Source organism: Centrocercus urophasianus, unplaced genomic scaffold (genome assembly GCF_019232065.1).
Source record: "Centrocercus urophasianus isolate 14NV4802_14NV808 unplaced genomic scaffold, USGS_Curo_1.0 seq_17, whole genome shotgun sequence".
NCBI lineage: Eukaryota > Metazoa > Chordata > Aves > Galliformes > Phasianidae > Centrocercus > Centrocercus urophasianus.
This window is the reverse complement of record NW_024884722.1, coordinates 5,350,402-5,367,673: the sequence shown is the minus strand read 5'-3', so window position 1 is coordinate 5,367,673 and position 17,272 is coordinate 5,350,402. Positions and strand designations below refer to the sequence as shown.

Genomic DNA, 17,272 nt, shown 5'->3' with positions numbered 1-17,272 from the left:
AGGAGAGTCACAACAGCAAGCAGCATAACAGCACCTGCGCTGTGTCAGACCAAAGCTGTTTTCAGACAAATGTCTCAGCCCCGTGGCCACCAGAAGCAGACACAACAGGAAAGCAAGAGCAGGCAAACCCCTGTTACCCCTTCTGCTCTCCAGTAGTACTGAGTTTCTAAACTTTGTCTTGTTTTAGTCTAATTTCCATTAATTTAATAATCCTCAGTGGATTTTGTTTTCATGGAAATGCTTATTTTAAACATGAGTTCCAGTTACTTCAGTTAGTGGAGTTCTGAAATTTTAATAGCAGGGTTTTAGATTTAGCTTCTGAAGTTTGACTTTCTGGAGCTTTTCCCTGATAACTCATTGCCTACTTTAATTTCTGAAGCTGTTTCCTTTATGGATAACCACGGAGCACTGAGCTGAAGCTTCCATGAGTCTATCTGCTGCTAGCCTTGAACTCTACTCCAAGGGTCAATGGAACAGCCTACAGCCCAGCACTGAAGGCAGAATACCCCTCTGCCAAACTCATCATCTTTCACACGTGCTTTTGGACATGTATTCCACCTGTTTTTATATCCAGCATTGTCAGCTCTCTTTGCTAACATCTGCTATTGCTGCATAGATCATCAGGCTGATAATCCTTATGCTACATCTTAAAAGACAGCTTTTTAGTTTGGATCAGCAGCCAACCTGCAGAAATGGAGATTCCTCATTGTTTGCTGTGAAGTCACAGGACTTCCCTTGGGCTTCCATGGAAAAAAAACCCCACAAATTTTAAAGCTCAGAGGGCTCAGGCCTCACAACTCCTTATGTTGAGAAAATTAGGAGTCACTCTGGAACCTGTTTTGACATGCAATTTTTGAACAGTTCTTCAGCAACTCCATTCAACTAGAGTAACATTGCTGTCGGGGTGCTTTGCCTAATGTCACTTCAAGGTTTAACTCATTCATGTCTCACTGCTTGAAGTAAGCATTCCTAAATACAATGAAATTGTAAAAAGCTTTCTGCAAAGAACCAGCTTGACTTTCTCCAAAGGACTCCTGATAGTACTGCCTTTACAATTGTGTTCCTGGAAAGCAATGTGTCAAAAGCTATAGCAACACAGTCAAATAATAAAGTCTTGTATCAACTGATCAGTCCTTTAATCAAGAAATCAACTGGGTGAGAAAGCATACAAAACAGTTTGAGATGTTAGAACAATGTTCTCTGGTACAGATCATGTTTACAGCATTAAGTTATGTGCACATACTTCTCTGGGGGACTTGGCTTGCAAAACCATTTTGCAGTGCCTGCCTGTCTGTACACCAATTCTGGTTTGTGTGCCACCACAAATTCATGATTCGTTCAGTCACTGATGTTGACTGGATTTGTTGAGAGATTCAGAATTCACTTTAATCAAAACCCACATTTAGATACAAAAGCCAATCTCTAAATTCCTCTATTGTAGAATAATACTGTTTCTTCTGTAGATGACAGAATTTCTGCTTCAAGTTCTTCTCGTTTTATCTGAAATATAAAAAAAAACAGAATGAACACCATCATAGCCTGGTAAGTCTTCACTACTGTATTGAACTTTGCACAAGCCAAAGCACTGTATTCAGAAGCAAGAGTAAGATGTAATTTGTGTTTGTTTTGGTTTTCATGGGTCTCTTTGTTTGTTAGGTGGTTTTCTGTTTCTTTCTCTTCTCTGACGTTTCTAAATATACAAACACAAAAGAGGAAATGTGTTTTATTTAAAGCTAGAGGTATTCCCAAGATCTAAACACAGCTCTAGCGATATCATCTTTGCTGATTGTATTTGGGTGACTCACTAAGGGGATCTTCTATCAGGGACTGAGCAATTAGGAAACTCAAGAAGAAACAACTAGCCATATTTTCAGCACAGAATTTCTTATAAATCCCCTCACTTTCATCTGGTTTACCCTGGTTGCTGCAACAAATTGAGAAATCCCTAAAAATAATAAGATGCCAGTATTTTTAGGCCAGTAAGAACAAACACTGGAAATTACAAGAGCCCCATCTGTGATTTTCTGAGAATATTCACACTGCTTTAAGGGAGAGGAAACTCAGAAAGAAAACCCAAGCTCTTCTCTCACTTGTCCTTTTCCAGCCCCCAAGGTTCCAATGCCTAGTTCCTCCCTTTAAAACCTGTCAGCAGGTTCCCCCAGGAACAGGTTACACAGCTCACGGTTCAGTAAGGCAGGCTGAAGAGATTCTACCTGAGTTGGTTTACCTCTCTGACTGGTGCTGACTTCTACTGAAAACAAAGATTATCATCTCAACCCTTGTTATCTCCAGCAAGATTGAAAAGCACCAGGAGACCCTTGAGTGTAATCTGCAAGGCAGCTCTCCTGACCTTGCTTGCTTCAGACTGTTGTGCAAGTGATACATCTACACTTTTCAGATGAAATGTAAGTGACATACAAGCAATCCTGGCACAGCAAGTCCTGTAAGCCTCTGTGTAGTATATGGGCAGATTCTTTGCTGCCCCCTTTTAGATGCACTAACCATTTAAACACCACTGATTTTTGTTATGTGGCCTTAAAAATCACTGACTGGAAACGCAAAATGACTGTTTAATATAACAATAATCCTAAACCAGTTTATTTCAAAGGACTTACCTCACCACACTGCGGGAAGATGCCAAGTGAAATTGGTAACATCCCTGCCAGCACTGCCATAGTCAGAAGCATCCTCAGTGAAGCCAAAGCACGTGGAGTTCTTGTAGTGTTCGCTCTGCCAAAGACATTGAAAAGATAAATTTCTCTTTGGCCTTGAAAAATAACCTGACAACGAGACCAAGGTGCTGTTTTAGTAGCTAAACTGTAGAAAAGCAATAACCTAGGCTTATGAATCCTAAACATGTAATCCTTATCTCCTATGTTTTTAATCCTAACTTCCTGTTCTTTGCTTCATATTCAACTGCAGCATTTTGCAGGCCTTAAGTAACAATGTAAGATTGAGGAAATAAGCAGCAAGATCAAAATGACAAAGCAAGTGAAGGAGCATTCGCATCTTAAAGTGTTTCAGTCCTTTGATGAAGATTTTTCTTGGAATATCCTCATTCCTTTCAGACTCATTTCCTTTTGGCAATCCTATCTTGCCTTGTGCAACATTACTCAATTATTTTTTTTAATTTACCAATTTCTTATTTTATTTTTAGTGTCTTCCCATAATAGAAGTCCTTAACACAGGGGACAGAGAATTTATTTAGGCAGTGCAAAATCACCAGTACTTTTACATAGCACAGACAACTCCTATCAAAAGTTCAGGGCAGATTAAAAGTTCTGATATAGCATACAATGAGTTATTCTTATGAAATAAAGTTTCTACACGTTGCAAAACAAAGAAAATGTTTTACAGTGTATGGATGGCTATTTGCCAAGTGGGCATCTAGTTTTAACTGAAAATTCAAATATTATCTCTTCAGAAATGTCAAATCTAAGCTAAGTGCAATGAACAACCTTGACACCAGGCACTGCAACTCCAACCACAGTTATGGAACCTTGGTGCTGGGAGAGCACAGACAAATGGGAGAACAAAGGAAATGCTCATAGATACAACTTCCTGCAAGCCATCAAAACACAGATGCTGATATAAGGCTCACTGATTTACCTAAATTAATCACTATCTGAACAGAAGCCTCCCACCTAGTCCTCCAAGGCAATTAGTATCCCGGAACCAAAAGAAAAAGTAGGCAAGCAGTAACAGCCAGACTAAACATCAGAACACACATTGACCAAGCACATCCAACTCTTTTGAAATATCTCTTACCTTTCCACAAAGTGCATAAGTGCAGCTGGCAGGAAGAATGTTGTCCCAAACAAGATTCCTCTTGATAATGCTGTTTCTTTAACGGCCTCCAGGAAGGGCAACAACAACAAAAAAGTCATTAAAACAGTGATCTCTATGGCCTCAAATACCACATGTTTCTGTAATTTTGCCTTGTACTCTGCAGTTTCAAACAACAAGGGAGTGAAGGATAAAGATCATTTGTTGGAGAATTGATTGAATGTAAACTAAACTCCTACATATGGAAAGTGCTCCATATGTGACTAAGAAACTCCTTAACAAAGCCGTACTGAGTTCTCCAATTCAGATCTACTTATTTTTTGTTTGTTTGTTTTTAAAGTTATGCTGAACTCTTTCTGACTGGTCATACTCTCTGGACATGCTAACTACCTTGCATGAAATATTCTCTCTGTAGCTCTTCACACATCCTTATGCTCACTTAGCTTTTTCCTCCTCTAATGCATAGAAAAGGAAGGTCACTGACAGCACATAAATATGAATCTTTGTTTAATTTCTTTAGACGATCAAAGAAAGCAGAAAATACAGAACCAGAATGGTCAGCAACTGAAGCTTGAGCATAAAATGCATCATCACATTGCAGATCAAGAAGTTACCCTTTGAGAGGCAGAGCCTTTAAACAGTATTCCTGCTCTTGACGACGCATGTACTATTTACTATAAAGAGCTTTTCTCTGAGGTGTGCTGTCAGAAGAAACTTGAGCAGTCTTGCCTCCTTCCGAGGTGAGCTGGAAAGCAGAAAAGCCCGTGCTAGTGTTCTGTGGTTTAACTCTGGTGCTTGGCACAGTGGCTTGGGGAAGCTGCCTACCCTTGGGGACACAAGACAGATGCCAGCCTGGTTCCTAGCCCAAGCCCAGTCCAAGATTCAGTACCTGATGTGGGATTCCTCAGTTTAGTACAGCAAACTGTCTCTCACCACAATGTTTAGATGTAAGGAGGAAATGAAAGGCAAGTCAAGAGAGGCCTCCCACACCTTGCCTACCTTCTCACCAGCCTTCTTTGACACTCCTACAACCTTGCCATTCCTGTCCATCACTTCAATTCCATTCTCAAATTCTGCGCTTCTCACTGCTACCACAGTAAAAGCATTCATCAAGCCTGCAGAGTTAAAAAGGATTTTGCTTTAGAAGCTCCAGTGAGGGTATCTCAATAACTATATTGTGTACATTTCATATTTCCAGTTCAACAGTTCACAAATGAATTACCTGGCTGCTTAGGAAGAGATTTCCCCATAAAATCTAACTGAGATCTTAATTCTTGTTTCAGAAGCTCGAGCAAAACGTTAAGGCATCATTCCCAAAAGACACATTGTTATTATGGACAAAGATGTTCCATCATGTCACTGTGTGTCTCAGTCACGTCTGACAGACCCCCAGATGGATCCTAGATAAGAATGTTTTGGTCTCCTCCAGATCTAACTCCACAAGATGCTTGTAGATGATCAATCAATCATCCACCCACAATCAGCCACTGAAAACACAAACCAAAACCACTGGCACTTTTAAAGGCTGTATTAAAGGAGTTAATCTATGTGGTTTTCCCTTCTAGACTAAGATCTAAGCATAACAGGACAGTCTGCCAAACTGACCTTGTTTGAAATAGAAGATTTCTCTCTTTATTGAGCAGCTCTGCCAAAAACTAATAAAGACATCAGTGTAAAACATGGCATTTTTCAAATGCTGGATAACAATAATCAATAACCCTCAGGTTTCTCTCTCCATTTAAGAAAATGGAAGCACATTTTAAAATGGGTCTCATTCCCTCACAAGGTTAATGTAACCACTCTCTCTTCATACGCTGTCAGCAGTTACACAGCCAGCAGCAGCCACAACATGAGTAAGAAACTATGCCAGTGCACAGCTAGAGCTGTGCTGCACTCTGGTGTCACCTATGTGCCACAACAAGGCACCTATGTGCCACCAGCTCCAGTGCTACTGCACTGATCCCTCCTGGCAGTCCTGGTAGATTCAGGAACAATATCCAAGTTCATCCAGGCAAATAAAAAGTCAACTGCATCCCTGTATTGCTTCACAGAAATAGTTGTATGTCACGCATACAAAAATCAGGAAGTTGCTCTGCACTTCTAGAAGTGACAATCAGTATGCATCAAATAAATGTTGCTGCCCTGATCAGTGAGTGTTAATTCCCAGAAAGGGAATTAACAGAAGGACAGTACCCAGCAAAGGCAGTCGAAGAAGGGGGTAATAGACAGTATCCATGCAAGGGCAAGAAAATGCTGCTGTCAGACCGAGGCAGCAAACAGCCCTCAGATCTGCTACATAATGAATAATTCCTTTTTACTCACCTAAAAGAGGAGCAGGTAGAAGCCTTTTGACAACTAGATTTGTTACTGGGCTCTTCAATGTGTACCGGTCCATAAAGTAAAAAGGAAAAGCCTAATGCATTGGGAGGAAACAAGCACTTTCTATTAGAAAGAATGTACAGTTTTTCAATATGTGCAACAGCCTAGGAAAATAATTCTGCAACTTGGTACTTAGATACCATCTATAAAACCAAGCAAATTATGTGATTTAGTATTTCAACAAAATAGATATGCTTTCTAGTTACTAAAGGTTTTTATGATCACACATTTCTATAAGAAAATCTATAAAACAATATAATAAAAACTACTAAACACTGTTATATATGACAGTAGTATGAACACAGAGACTTGGATCAATTTTACCAGCTGTTTAGAGTGAGACAGTTATCTTTGACAGCACAATATGAGGCAGCAACTACAGCAACACATAGAGCTACTCTGTGTTTGTAAACTCTGGTCACTTCCTCTCACCACCCATTCTCTAGTAGTGTTAAAAAAAAAATTAAGAAGGACATCACAGGAAGCAACAGAGGAAGCTGAGTAAGGCATAGGCTGATGGATGAAAATTCTTGCTCTCAGTTGTTCTTGAGGAAGACATCAGAGTAGAGCTTTACAGGGCTATTCTGAAGGATTGTGGCAGTGTGGTTATCTCAGGGCCTTCTCAGGAGATATTATCCAGAAAGCAATCATAAACAAATACATACACCCAGAAGTGCTGCATAGGAAACGGCCCCCACACCAAGCAAGATTTGCTTTTGGTGAAGCGAGTTCTCCTAAGGACAGAAGAAACACGACTACGTGAGTACACTTGTGAATCACTTTCAAAATGGTCCTGTGTAATGAAAATGATCCCCAAAATAAAAATAAATACATACTTCATCCTTAGTGGTACAATTTCCATTTAACAGGGTAAATCCTGTGGTGTATGCATGAAACGCGAACTGCAGAAAGGAGAGATTATAAGCAAAAATGAATTTGGAACAGAGACAAGAAGACTTACAAATGTACAAAGAGGCAGTTACCTGACAAAGAAAAATCTGTTTTGCCTGCAGCTGAAGCGACGAAGACATGACCTAAGAGAAAAACCCCACAGGAAAATTAGTCTGATGAATCCAGGAGTTGTTGGTGAGCAGTGGCTGCCTACAGCATGAAGTGTGCTGCTGTGTGACTGGTTGTGGCAGTGCCAAAGGCTCCAGTGAGTGCCAGAAGCCATTTACCTTGATTTTAGGCTAACAGATGTGAACATCAACAGATGTGATTTTAGCTGAAACAGATGTGATATACTCACTTTGTCTACCCAACATAAAACATAGACACACAGAGTGATTAAAACAATTGAGCAAGATGCTTTCTTACTCAAAGTAAAAGTTGTATTTGTGCCTGTGAAGTTTAAATAGAATGTTAGATACTACAGATGTAATTAAAGAAATAAAGGAGTCAGGGACTGACAGGTTTTATTTATGTAAATACTAGATGTAACGGACCTCCTGTCAACATTTTAGTAGTTACTTCCCAACTCCTTCTCCAAATCAGACAGAGAATAAGAACATCAGACCTTCCTTGAGGTCTCACCAAGCTATCAGTGTGAAGCATCCTCAAAGAAAACACAGCTGAGATGCCTAAAACTTCCCATTCCCTTTCTCAAGAATTTAGCTCTGGAAAACGTAAGCCAAGTGGTGCACTGGTACTTCTCATTGTCACTTACCAAAGGAAGAGTTACAGGCAGGAAAGCTAAAAAGAAAGAAACCTTTATTTTAGTAACAGTAACTACTGCGAGTCCAGATTGAATTTATTTATCTATATATTTTAAACAGAAAATTTCCTAGCTCCCCCTCCTTTAGTTTCAGCTGTCAATAAAACACTTGTTCATCAAATAAATGTAAAAAACAATGATAACCTTTGTCTCTCATTCCTCATTCAAGAAATGAAAGCATCTGGTCTTGGCTTATAGCCAAAAGGAGTCCCCATGAACCCCAATCATAAAAGCCACTTGGAAACTGTATGACCAACAAACTGCATGACTACTCAAAGAGACACTGGCAACAAAGGCTGCCACAGCCATGAGTGCTCATGGAAAAATGTTTATTTTCAAGCAGACCGTAGGAATAAATAAGTCTTCAAAAATTAAGAGTGCAACTAACAGGGACAATAGTCCACTTGGTTCCCATACAGAGAAAAGCACCACTGCGTGGCATTGCATGGAATATTTACTATCTGCCATCCCCACTGATGCTTTAGTTACGTGCTTCTCTGAAGGAAGCTCACCTGGAGGTCTGAAGAAAACAGGAATTGTCCTGCCTGTATCAGGATGTACACTGGCCTTAGAAGAAGAAGAAAAAAAAAAATTAGACCACCTGTTCCATACTTAAATAAGAAAGAAAAGAAAATTGATTTCTAAGTCATTTGGAAACTTACCAGGCTCAGCAGGAAGGCTTGTTTTGTCTAAATAATTTGAGAATCAGGTTAGTAATGAAGCTTTCAAAAAGCATGACTGAAATCTTGTTTCTAAATTTACTACATCATTTTTTTCTGATAACTCACTTTTATGCAGTGTTGTGTGTTCACATCCCTTTAATTTTTTCCCTAAAATTTCTCCCCACATACTTTGCTGAATATAATCTAGTCACGTCTCATATGCTATTAATACTAAACACATACTATAGCAAGTAAATTTTAAATAAGCCAGTATTCAGAACAGAAAATAACAACACTTAAATATGGCTAAAAGCCTAAAGACTTATTGTTAAGACTTGGGCTTTTCTACAGCCACTGAATATTTCGGTTCTCCTTTCAGGCTCTGCCACACAGGGTACAAAATGCCATATGGGTACAGCAGAGTCTCCACTGAAACAAAAGCAAGACCCTTCTAATGAAGCAACTTCAGCACTTCCTCCCAGCAACTCCATGAGGAGGTTTCCCTCCAGGTACTGCTACTGCTCATTTCATGAGAGGTGAAACCAAACAAACCTGCGCTCTGTGTGATGACACAACACCAAAAAACACAAAATGCACTCTGTAAATATTTTGCACGTTTTGCATGTTCTCCAGAATGATTACACTGAAATTTGACAGCAGTCATCCAAAGAAATTCCTTCCACATTATAGAAACATTTCTGTTGTAAAGAGGTTTTCTTGTATTATCCCTTGTTACCGAATCTCAATATTCTGTCTGATCTTACACTAACATCAAGTATTTCAATCATGAAAAAAAGACATCTCTATTTTCTATCAGCTGTGCTCCAAGATACCTGATGATTCTGTACGGTCTCACTTTGGGTCTTCTCATTGTTTTCTAATAATAACCGGGCTCTTCTTATTTCATCCTTTATTAGAGAAAAAAAAAAAAAAAAAAAGAAAGCAAACAAAAAAATAACTCAGATTTCAATAGTCTAGAGTACAGCATATCAGCTGTGATGCTATAAACACAAACCTGCAACATCAAGCCAGTACACCCATCCCTCACAAGAGTAATGAAAGCAATAATGAAGTATGCTGGCAAACTCCACTGCCAACCCTTAAATGAGGGCTGGGAAGGAGTGGATCCTGGCTCCATCCCTTCCAGTCACTCAGCTGCACTGCATGCACCTGAGCTCCCCTGGGCTGGCCCTGCCTTCCACCAGGTGCTCAATCACTGCTTCAAGCTGTGACTTAGCATTTCTGCTACAGCTGTCTAAACAGAAAGACTCCTAGGAGGCTTTATGAGATGACTGGAGTTTTCTTCAGCAGGTGTATCTCTGTGTGTAACTGCGTATCCTAACGCAAGGAGGTGTGATCTCGGCCCTCCAAATTCCTGAATGTACTACCAAAGTTTACTTTGGTGTTCATATATTTAGTGTACAAGTATTAAAATTAAATTTCCTCTGTCATATCTAACACAGATGGAACTACAGAAGGACACTGTTCCTGCTACCTAACCTGAACCTCCCCTGGCACAACTGGAAGCCATCATCTCTCATCTTATTGCCACAGCCTTCTTGTAGGGCAACGTAGAGTGCAACGAGATCTCCTCTTCTCCAGATTAAACCATCCCAATTCTCTCATGCGCTCCCCACAAGATCTGAGTTCCAGATCCTCACAGCTCTGTTGCCCATCTCCAAGCATCCTGCGGGTTCCTGATGTCTTTGTTGTAGTGAGGGGCCCAGAACTGAGCACAGCACTGAGGTGCAGCCCCACCAGTGCCAATACAGAAGAATGGTCACCTCCTGCTCTCGGCTGCACTACTGCTGGCTCTGGGCAGGACGCCGCTGGCCTCCTCGGCCACCTGGGCACACATTCAGCCGAGCATCATCCAGCACCTCCAGATCCTTTCCACAGCGCAACTTCCCAGTCACTCTAACCCCAACCTGCAGCGATGCATGTCACCAAAGCGCAGGATCCGGCGCTTGGTCTCGCAGTCATTCTGTGCTACAGAGAGCCTGCAGACGAGCCGCGCTCGAGCAGAATTCCCTTCTGAAGGACACGTGAAGGAGCATCAGAGCGCTCTGCAGCGCGCAGCACCGCGCACACCCGACAGAACGGCACCGGAGCACTCACCGCGGACTTCAGGAGGTGCAGGGGGTCTAAGACATCCGCCCACAGAAGAAACCTCTGCCAAAAAGACTGCAGGAGACACGCGTGTGGGTGACGCCGTTAATGGCGCGCTGCCCGTTCCGAGGAGCCCCGCGGCCTCTCCCTCCTCCCGCCCTGTCCCGTCCCACGCCCCGCGGCTCGCCCTGCTGCTGCCCGCCGCCTCACCGGGCCCTCAGCCCTCCAGAGCCGCAGGTTGGCGTCCATGGAGCCGCGGCACCGGAAGGCGATGCCGGGGGACGGTCCGATCGCTGCACGCTCCGCCCGGGCCCGGCCGGGGCTGCGGGGATCCGAGGTGCGGCGGGAGCGGCTGCCGCTCCGGGTGGATCGCCGTCCTTCTGAGCAAAGGGAGCGCGGGGTAAAGCGGCGAGGCTGCCAGAAACGCCCGCGTGTGTGCAGGAAGTTAAAGGGGAGCGAGCCGAGGGAAGGGAACCACGCGGCCTGGTGAAGAATGGCGCGCCAGCCATGGGAGCTCACGTACAGCTGCCATGGAAAGCACTGCCAGGTTGCTCTGTGTTAGCGCAGAGGCTCAGCTTCACATACGGTAGGTGCAGGACGTGAGTTTTATTGAAAAACGGCAGGGGTACTTGGGGTTTCATAACAAACTGAACCGAAATGCTGGTGCTACAAAGGTATTTGCAAGTACTGCGACCCACAACGTGGCCTTTCCCTGTTTTTCCTTCCTTTCAGCTACATTGCAGCACTGACTCTATTAGAGGGCTAATTTGGGAACCGGCGCCTTTGCCAGCTGGTTCCCTCATCTTCTGCCCACCGTTCACAAGGGGAGATGCTGAGAAACCTGTTCAGAATCGTTTCAGTTCCTCCAGTGGCAGCAGCACACCAGCCTCCAAGTGAGCCTCACAGCACTTGTCTGGCTGCATCCCTCCTCACCCCCACACAAAGCCAACACAGCTGGCTGCTGCAAACAAAGGCACAAAATGCAATGGCAGCCTGCTCAGAAGAGAGAGATGATGATGTGGGAGAGAAGCAGAAAGCAAGCAAAGACAGCTACTGCAAGTCAGTACTAGGATTTATTGATGGTACCACGAATGCAGGTATGCTATATTCTTTTAAATGGTACAATTTACAATCGACCTTTACATTTTCTGGAGGCAGATTCAAGCAGACAAACAAGGCTTTAAATGAAGGAAGATTGTTATTAAGCTCCAGTAAGCACAGTAGTGCAGTGCAAATTTTTAATTATCTCCTAGCCAGAATGCAAGCTCATAATACCTGTTAACCTGTGTAGCTGCACTGTATTTTGACATTTTGTATTCGGCAAGATTTAATTTGTACATACATTGATCTTATACTGTGGACAGAAACTTTCTCGTGCGTGTCATTTCATCCCCTGAAAAAAAATACTTTAAAAGAACTCTGTCAAAACTGTTTTCTGTATTGTCCACTTGCACGGTTTCCAGCTCGTTACAGAAGGGCATCCATCATGCGAGAGAAGCTAAGTGGGAGTTTTCTTTTTCCCAAAGCTAGTTAAGCAAAGAGGGAAAACAAACTAAAAAGAACAAACTGGAACATAGCTGTTTTTCATCCACTTGTCACATTCTGGTTACAGGCATGCATAGAACTTAACTTGCTGAAGGGGAAAATAAAGCTTTATTTTTTACCTTATTCTTTTTTAAAAAAGGCAAGAGAGGCAATAAGTATTTCAGCATTTAATTATTGTTTTAAAACATGAGGAAATGAGAACCTTTCTTCTTCCATAATCACAGCCACTTAATGTCTTCAGCATATAGCAACTAAGTTTCATCTGCGCTTCAGTGTTTATGTGTCAAAATATGTGTCAAAATATTCTTTAGAAGCCTTTGGAGTTGGTTTGATCTGTCAAGAAGAAAAAAGTAGTTATTGTATGATGTAACTGCGATATAAAAGTTATGGACTTGACATTTTATCCAAGAAACAAATACTTTAATCAAAAACATTAAGTTATTTCTGTTTCTGCACTTGGCTGGAAGAAGTATGAGCCCCTACTTGCCAATTTGAAGTATACCTAACACGCTGCTCCTGCTAGATATCAAGCAAGGCATGAAGCAAGTAAAAATCCATAGACAACTGCTGGAAAGTGCAAACATTTGAAATACAAACAGCGTTTTCTAAAAGAAAGTCAGTGACTTTCTTCACAGAAATCACACATTTAATATCATACAAATAAACTGAATTGGTCCAGTGAAAGCCTCGGGCTTAGAAAAACAGGAAGAGATTCATTGAAGCACTTCGTATTAAAGTAGTTCTTATCCCTTGGGACACAGAAGAACATGCCAGTGTCTATATTTAGAACAGTGATATTTAGCACACACTTACTGTAGGGGAATCTGGAGTCCAGTTTGCTGGGCAAACCTCTCCATGTGTTTCCACATACTGGAATGCTTTCACCAAGCGAAGGGTCTCTTCCACACTGCGACCGACAGGGAGATCATTGACGCTCAGATGCTTGATGACCCCATTTGGATCAATGATGAAGAGACCTCTGCAAGTGAGTGAAAAATCTCAGGAATGCAAGTTGTATTTAAAGATCAAAGCCAAGAAACAGATGAACAATTTCAGGGTGGTAGTCAGATGCACACTTCAGGCTTAGGAGCAGCAATACTGCATTTGATGTATTGTTAGTATGGTGATCAAAAGCTAACAGCCCACAAACTGGTATGGTGTTGTGAAATTATGCAGTACACATCAAGACTATTAAGACAGCAAGATGTACAAGATAGAGCTTCTAATTCATTCTGTATTTCAAAGCTGATAGCTAGAATCCTTCCTGTATCTTTTTTATATGAAAATCCAAAGGCACTGAATGAAGAGCTGCTTATGCAATAAACTACTAAGTTAATTTCTGTTATATATAAGCCAATGTGGAAATTAGAGAACAAATTAATTAGTAGGGTGAGATTCAGAAACAAATGTCTGAAGTCAACAAAGAAGCTTCTATTTTGAAGTGAAAAATAACAGCACAGATGAGGGCAACCTAGAACAATGAACAATACTGATTCAACATTGAATCAGAACATTAAGCAGCCTTCTGTGGACTTTTGCCACTCTTTCACTGGAAAGAAATCAAATGAAACACTTCCCTCCACACTTCCATGGCACAGAAAAGCCTGCACCTGAACACTAAGAATACAGGATTACTTTGGGGATTATAGCCAGCATAAACCTTCTAAGGAAAAGAAATGAAGAATCTGGATGTCCCTAATAGACTCCTAGGCAACTGTTCACTTTTAAGGACCATCATTTGCTTGTAGTATTTCCATGGAGTAAAAAGCATCAAGGATAACTAGGCTTGACTGTAGTGGCCTCTAGGACTACAGCTGTACAAACTTCTTGCTCACAAATTCAGGCACTCACTCTTCCCCTTTCAGAAAAAGAGAAAAAAAATTATGAAAAACATAGAAATTGAAAAATGCTCTTTATCCAACTCTCCTTTTCCTTCCTCAGAACAGAGTGGCCAGCTGTTCTCTGCATGCATCCTCAGAGAAGTCTGAAAAATTCTCAACTTTGCCATAATGGACATGCGCCCTTTTCCTGGGATGGGGGTCAGCAGCAAGGCCACAGAAGTTGCATCTTTCAGCATTCATGTGATCCCTGTACAGTTTCTCTTGGAGAAAACTGAATCATCAGCAGTCATTCATTACCTTAGTGCAATGCCAGGTCCTTCTAGCAGAACACCATAATCACGGGAGATTTGTTTCGTGAGGTCTGACAGAACTGGAATATTCATTTTGCCCAAACCGCCACTCTGGAGAAAAAAGCAAGATCCCATTTCGTTAACTAGTGCTGCTTAGGATTAACCCTGAGACTGGATTCAGTGCTCTCAAAGGTACATTAACAACAAAACACCATGAAGTTCACCTGGAGTGGTTCTTGGGTTTTCGTTTGTTTTGCTCCAAAAAGCACTCAAACAGTTGTTGTGTTGGGAACATGAAAACTTGTCTAGCACTGAGAACTTTAGAATTGCTTATTTTGCTGGCAAAAGGTACCAGTGACAACAGTTGTATTTCCATGAATATTTCCTCTGTACCTCATGTAGGAGCTTGGAATATAAGAATTCCTATTACATATTTAAGTGATCAAAATTAAACAAGATTAAACGTGGTGAGGAGGGGAGAGAAACTTGTATATTATACAGATGAAACACAAGGCTTCTCACAAACAAACCAGGTATGTCAGAATTCTGCTGCTCTCTGTATGCAGTGCATGCAATCTCCCTTAAGTTTAAATACTATTTGGAAGGTCAACCAAGATTGCTTTGATTTTTACAACACATTGGAACAGCAAGAGAGATAAGCTCCGTTATCCTTGAAATAGGACTGGCATTTGTTAGCTTTTCTACTCCAGCCATCATCAGTGGATCATTGTGTACTCTGTCACTTAGACCCTGACCTTGCAAATTCTTGCCTGCAGCAGAGTTATAATATACAGGGAGATGTCAAAAGAACCTAAGCTTTAACTCCTCTGGGTGTCAGTTTCCACATCTGCACCATTATGGAATTCCTTCTACCCTGCAGAATGTTTTGCTACGCATGCACGAAACAAGGCATGAGTGGTGCATGCTGAACAACTTCCCCATAAAGCAATGAAGGCAGTTTGTAATCACATTTCAGAACTTTAGCAAAACACGCAGAAGATTAAATACTCTTGATTGGTTCAGCCAAATCACATTAAATTAAGCAAACTTTCTTCCTTCTTATGTTATCAAGGAAAAGCCAAGTACCTGGAGGCAGACCAGTTCAACTGTGATAAGCACTTTTTGTGGGCTGCTGTCCCCCTGGCCACACATGTAAGAAGTGATTACACCACCCCCGCCTGTGGCGCTTCTAACTGCCTACATCTAACCTTTATGTTATCAAAAGCATGCAATTTTATATGCACAATGAAAGAGAATTCTCTTGGAAAGAAAAACCATCATCTTCATCACGTTCTTGCCCAGAAGAAACCAAAATACCTCAATTTATGTTACAGAAACAATTCTCATTCGCTGAAAAGATTTCAGTATTAACAATGCTCTATGACACTGGCTGTTGTTAACTAGTACCTCGCAGTAGCAGCTTCAGAATGGAAGCAGAACAACTGCTTTCATTTTCTGTGACATCCCTCACAAACCATCAGCTGTCAAAAGCAGCCTAGGACACCGACATGGGTACTTAATGCCTGTCTCTGAAGATAAACATAAAATATATGATGTAACCTACAGGACTAAAGAGAGCAAAATTAAGAAAACAAACCCCACTAAACAAATTACGGAGGAAGAGATCAACAACAGAAAGACTTAAAAGAGCTTAAGTCTAAGTCCTGTCAAAGGCAGAAAATACTTCACATGTCGCTACAGACAGTTTATTTATCATAATCAATGTTTGCAGAACTGCTTATTCTTCTCAGGAGCTCCTGTGGAAAGAAAACAAACCAAGGAGGGAAGCTGCCAGGAGCTGCTCCATCCATACCTTGCGTGGTGTATTTATCCAGGCCAGGTGGCTGAAGTGGGAGTCCACAGAAACCGCCACCACCTCGCAGTTCACATCGTGGAACTCATTCGCTTTGTTACTAAAAGCCACAATTTCTGTGGGGCACACAAAGGTGCTGGGTGGGAAGAGAAAGTGAACTGTAACCATTCAGCAAGCTTTCCAGACCGGTTTTACAGAAGGTGCTCGCGTTTCTGTTGCCAAGCACCAAAGCAACAGCATCTTTTGTTTAGCTTAAACTTTGAGCCTGTTTGCTGCACTCAAAGCAAGAGTTAGAGAGAGGGCAGAGCGGCTTCCAACCGCTGCTGGCACAGAGCGATTTCGGCATGGAACCCAGGGGCTGCGGGTTAAACCCTCCCGAGTCCAGCAGAGCCGCCCGCGTTGCTCCGCCATGACAACCCGCCCGGTGCCGCGCAGCGCCCGCCTGACAGGGTTACGGCCGCACTCACAAATCCAGAGGGTAGAAGAAAAGCACGAGGTATTTCCCCTTGAAATCATCCAGGGTCAGCTCTTTGAACTCCCCATTGACGACGGCCGTGCCTTTGAAGAACGGGGCGTGCTGCGTGACGGCCGGGGCGAGCCGCGAAGCGCCTGCGGGGACACATAACGCATTGCGGGCCGCCGCCTCCGCGCTGCCACCCCAGAGCACAGTGCGGCGGGGCCGCCTCGCGCTTACCCAGCGTGAGCCGGCGGCGGGCGCACAGCAGCGGCTGCGCCGTCAGCGTCCTCCCGGCGGCGGGCACCTGCGGGGACGCGAGGGTCAGGACCGGGGGGAGCCGCGCGCTCGTTCCCGCCTTCCCGCCCTCGCTCACCGCGCGGCGCAGCAACCCCCTCAGCGCGGCCGCCATCTTGAGCGCGGCGCAGCAAGCGGGGCCGGGCGGCGGGCAGGGGACGCGAGGGACAGGGGGAGGGGCGAGGGCGGTGCTAGGCTCCGAGCCGCCCCCAGGCGGCAGGAGTCGCCGTCGGCTGGTGCTGTGTCCTGGGGCGGGAGGAGCGGAGGTGGTTCCCGCAGCGGAGCGGTATGCGCTGGTGCGCACCGAAGAGAAAGAAAACGTACCTCGCGCTGCTGGATCTCGGAAAGCTCACGGATACGACATTTTGAAATGCAATAGACT

The 17,272-nt window shown here is 43.0% G+C and overlaps 2 protein-coding genes across 2 annotated transcripts; both read right to left on the bottom strand.

The window, feature by feature from the left end:
- Positions 1–1,119: 1,119 nt before the first annotated feature.
- On the bottom strand, positions 1,120–10,925 carry SFXN4 (sideroflexin 4). Its single transcript, XM_042818048.1, has 14 exons — positions 10,861–10,925; positions 10,660–10,725; positions 9,375–9,449; positions 8,542–8,568; positions 8,392–8,446; positions 7,832–7,857; positions 7,149–7,199; positions 7,002–7,067; positions 6,831–6,899; positions 6,109–6,199; positions 4,786–4,901; positions 3,769–3,854; positions 2,616–2,730; positions 1,120–1,500 (listed from the first exon to the last, which is right to left on the bottom strand). The coding sequence occupies exons 1-14, from the start codon at positions 10,897–10,899 to the stop codon at positions 1,423–1,425; spliced, it is 960 nt and encodes a 319-aa protein (XP_042673982.1). The 5' UTR covers positions 10,900–10,925; the 3' UTR covers positions 1,120–1,422.
- A 1,422-nt stretch (positions 10,926–12,347) lies between these two features.
- PRDX3 (peroxiredoxin 3) lies at positions 12,348–17,005 on the bottom strand. Its single transcript, XM_042818199.1, has 6 exons — positions 16,834–17,005; positions 16,607–16,748; positions 16,140–16,275; positions 14,334–14,437; positions 13,009–13,174; positions 12,348–12,528 (listed from the first exon to the last, which is right to left on the bottom strand). The coding sequence occupies exons 1-6, from the start codon at positions 17,003–17,005 to the stop codon at positions 12,472–12,474; spliced, it is 777 nt and encodes a 258-aa protein (XP_042674133.1). The 3' UTR covers positions 12,348–12,471.
- Positions 17,006–17,272: the final 267 nt, after the last annotated feature.

Bases quoted from the DNA above. Each gene is read 5' to 3' on its own strand.
- SFXN4 (XM_042818048.1), bottom strand. From the start codon at position 10,899: ATGGACGCCAACCTGCGGCTCTGGAGGGCTGAGGGCCCG. The intron at 10,726-10,860 runs GTGAGGCGGCGG...TGTCTCCTGCAG, and splicing joins TCTGGAGGGCTGAGGGCCCG to TCTTTTTGGCAGAGGTTTCT. The intron at 9,450-10,659 runs GTGAGTGCTCCG...TCTCTAATAAAG, and splicing joins TGCACCTCCTGAAGTCCGCG to GATGAAATAAGAAGAGCCCG.
- PRDX3 (XM_042818199.1), bottom strand. From the start codon at position 17,005: ATGGCGGCCGCGCTGAGGGGGTTGCTGCGCCGCGCGGTGAGCGAGGGC. The intron at 16,276-16,606 runs GTGAGTGCGGCC...CTTCCCACCCAG, and splicing joins TTCTTCTACCCTCTGGATTT to CACCTTTGTGTGCCCCACAG. The intron at 13,175-14,333 runs GTAATGAATGAC...ACTCACTTGCAG, and splicing joins GGACCTGGCATTGCACTAAG to AGGTCTCTTCATCATTGATC.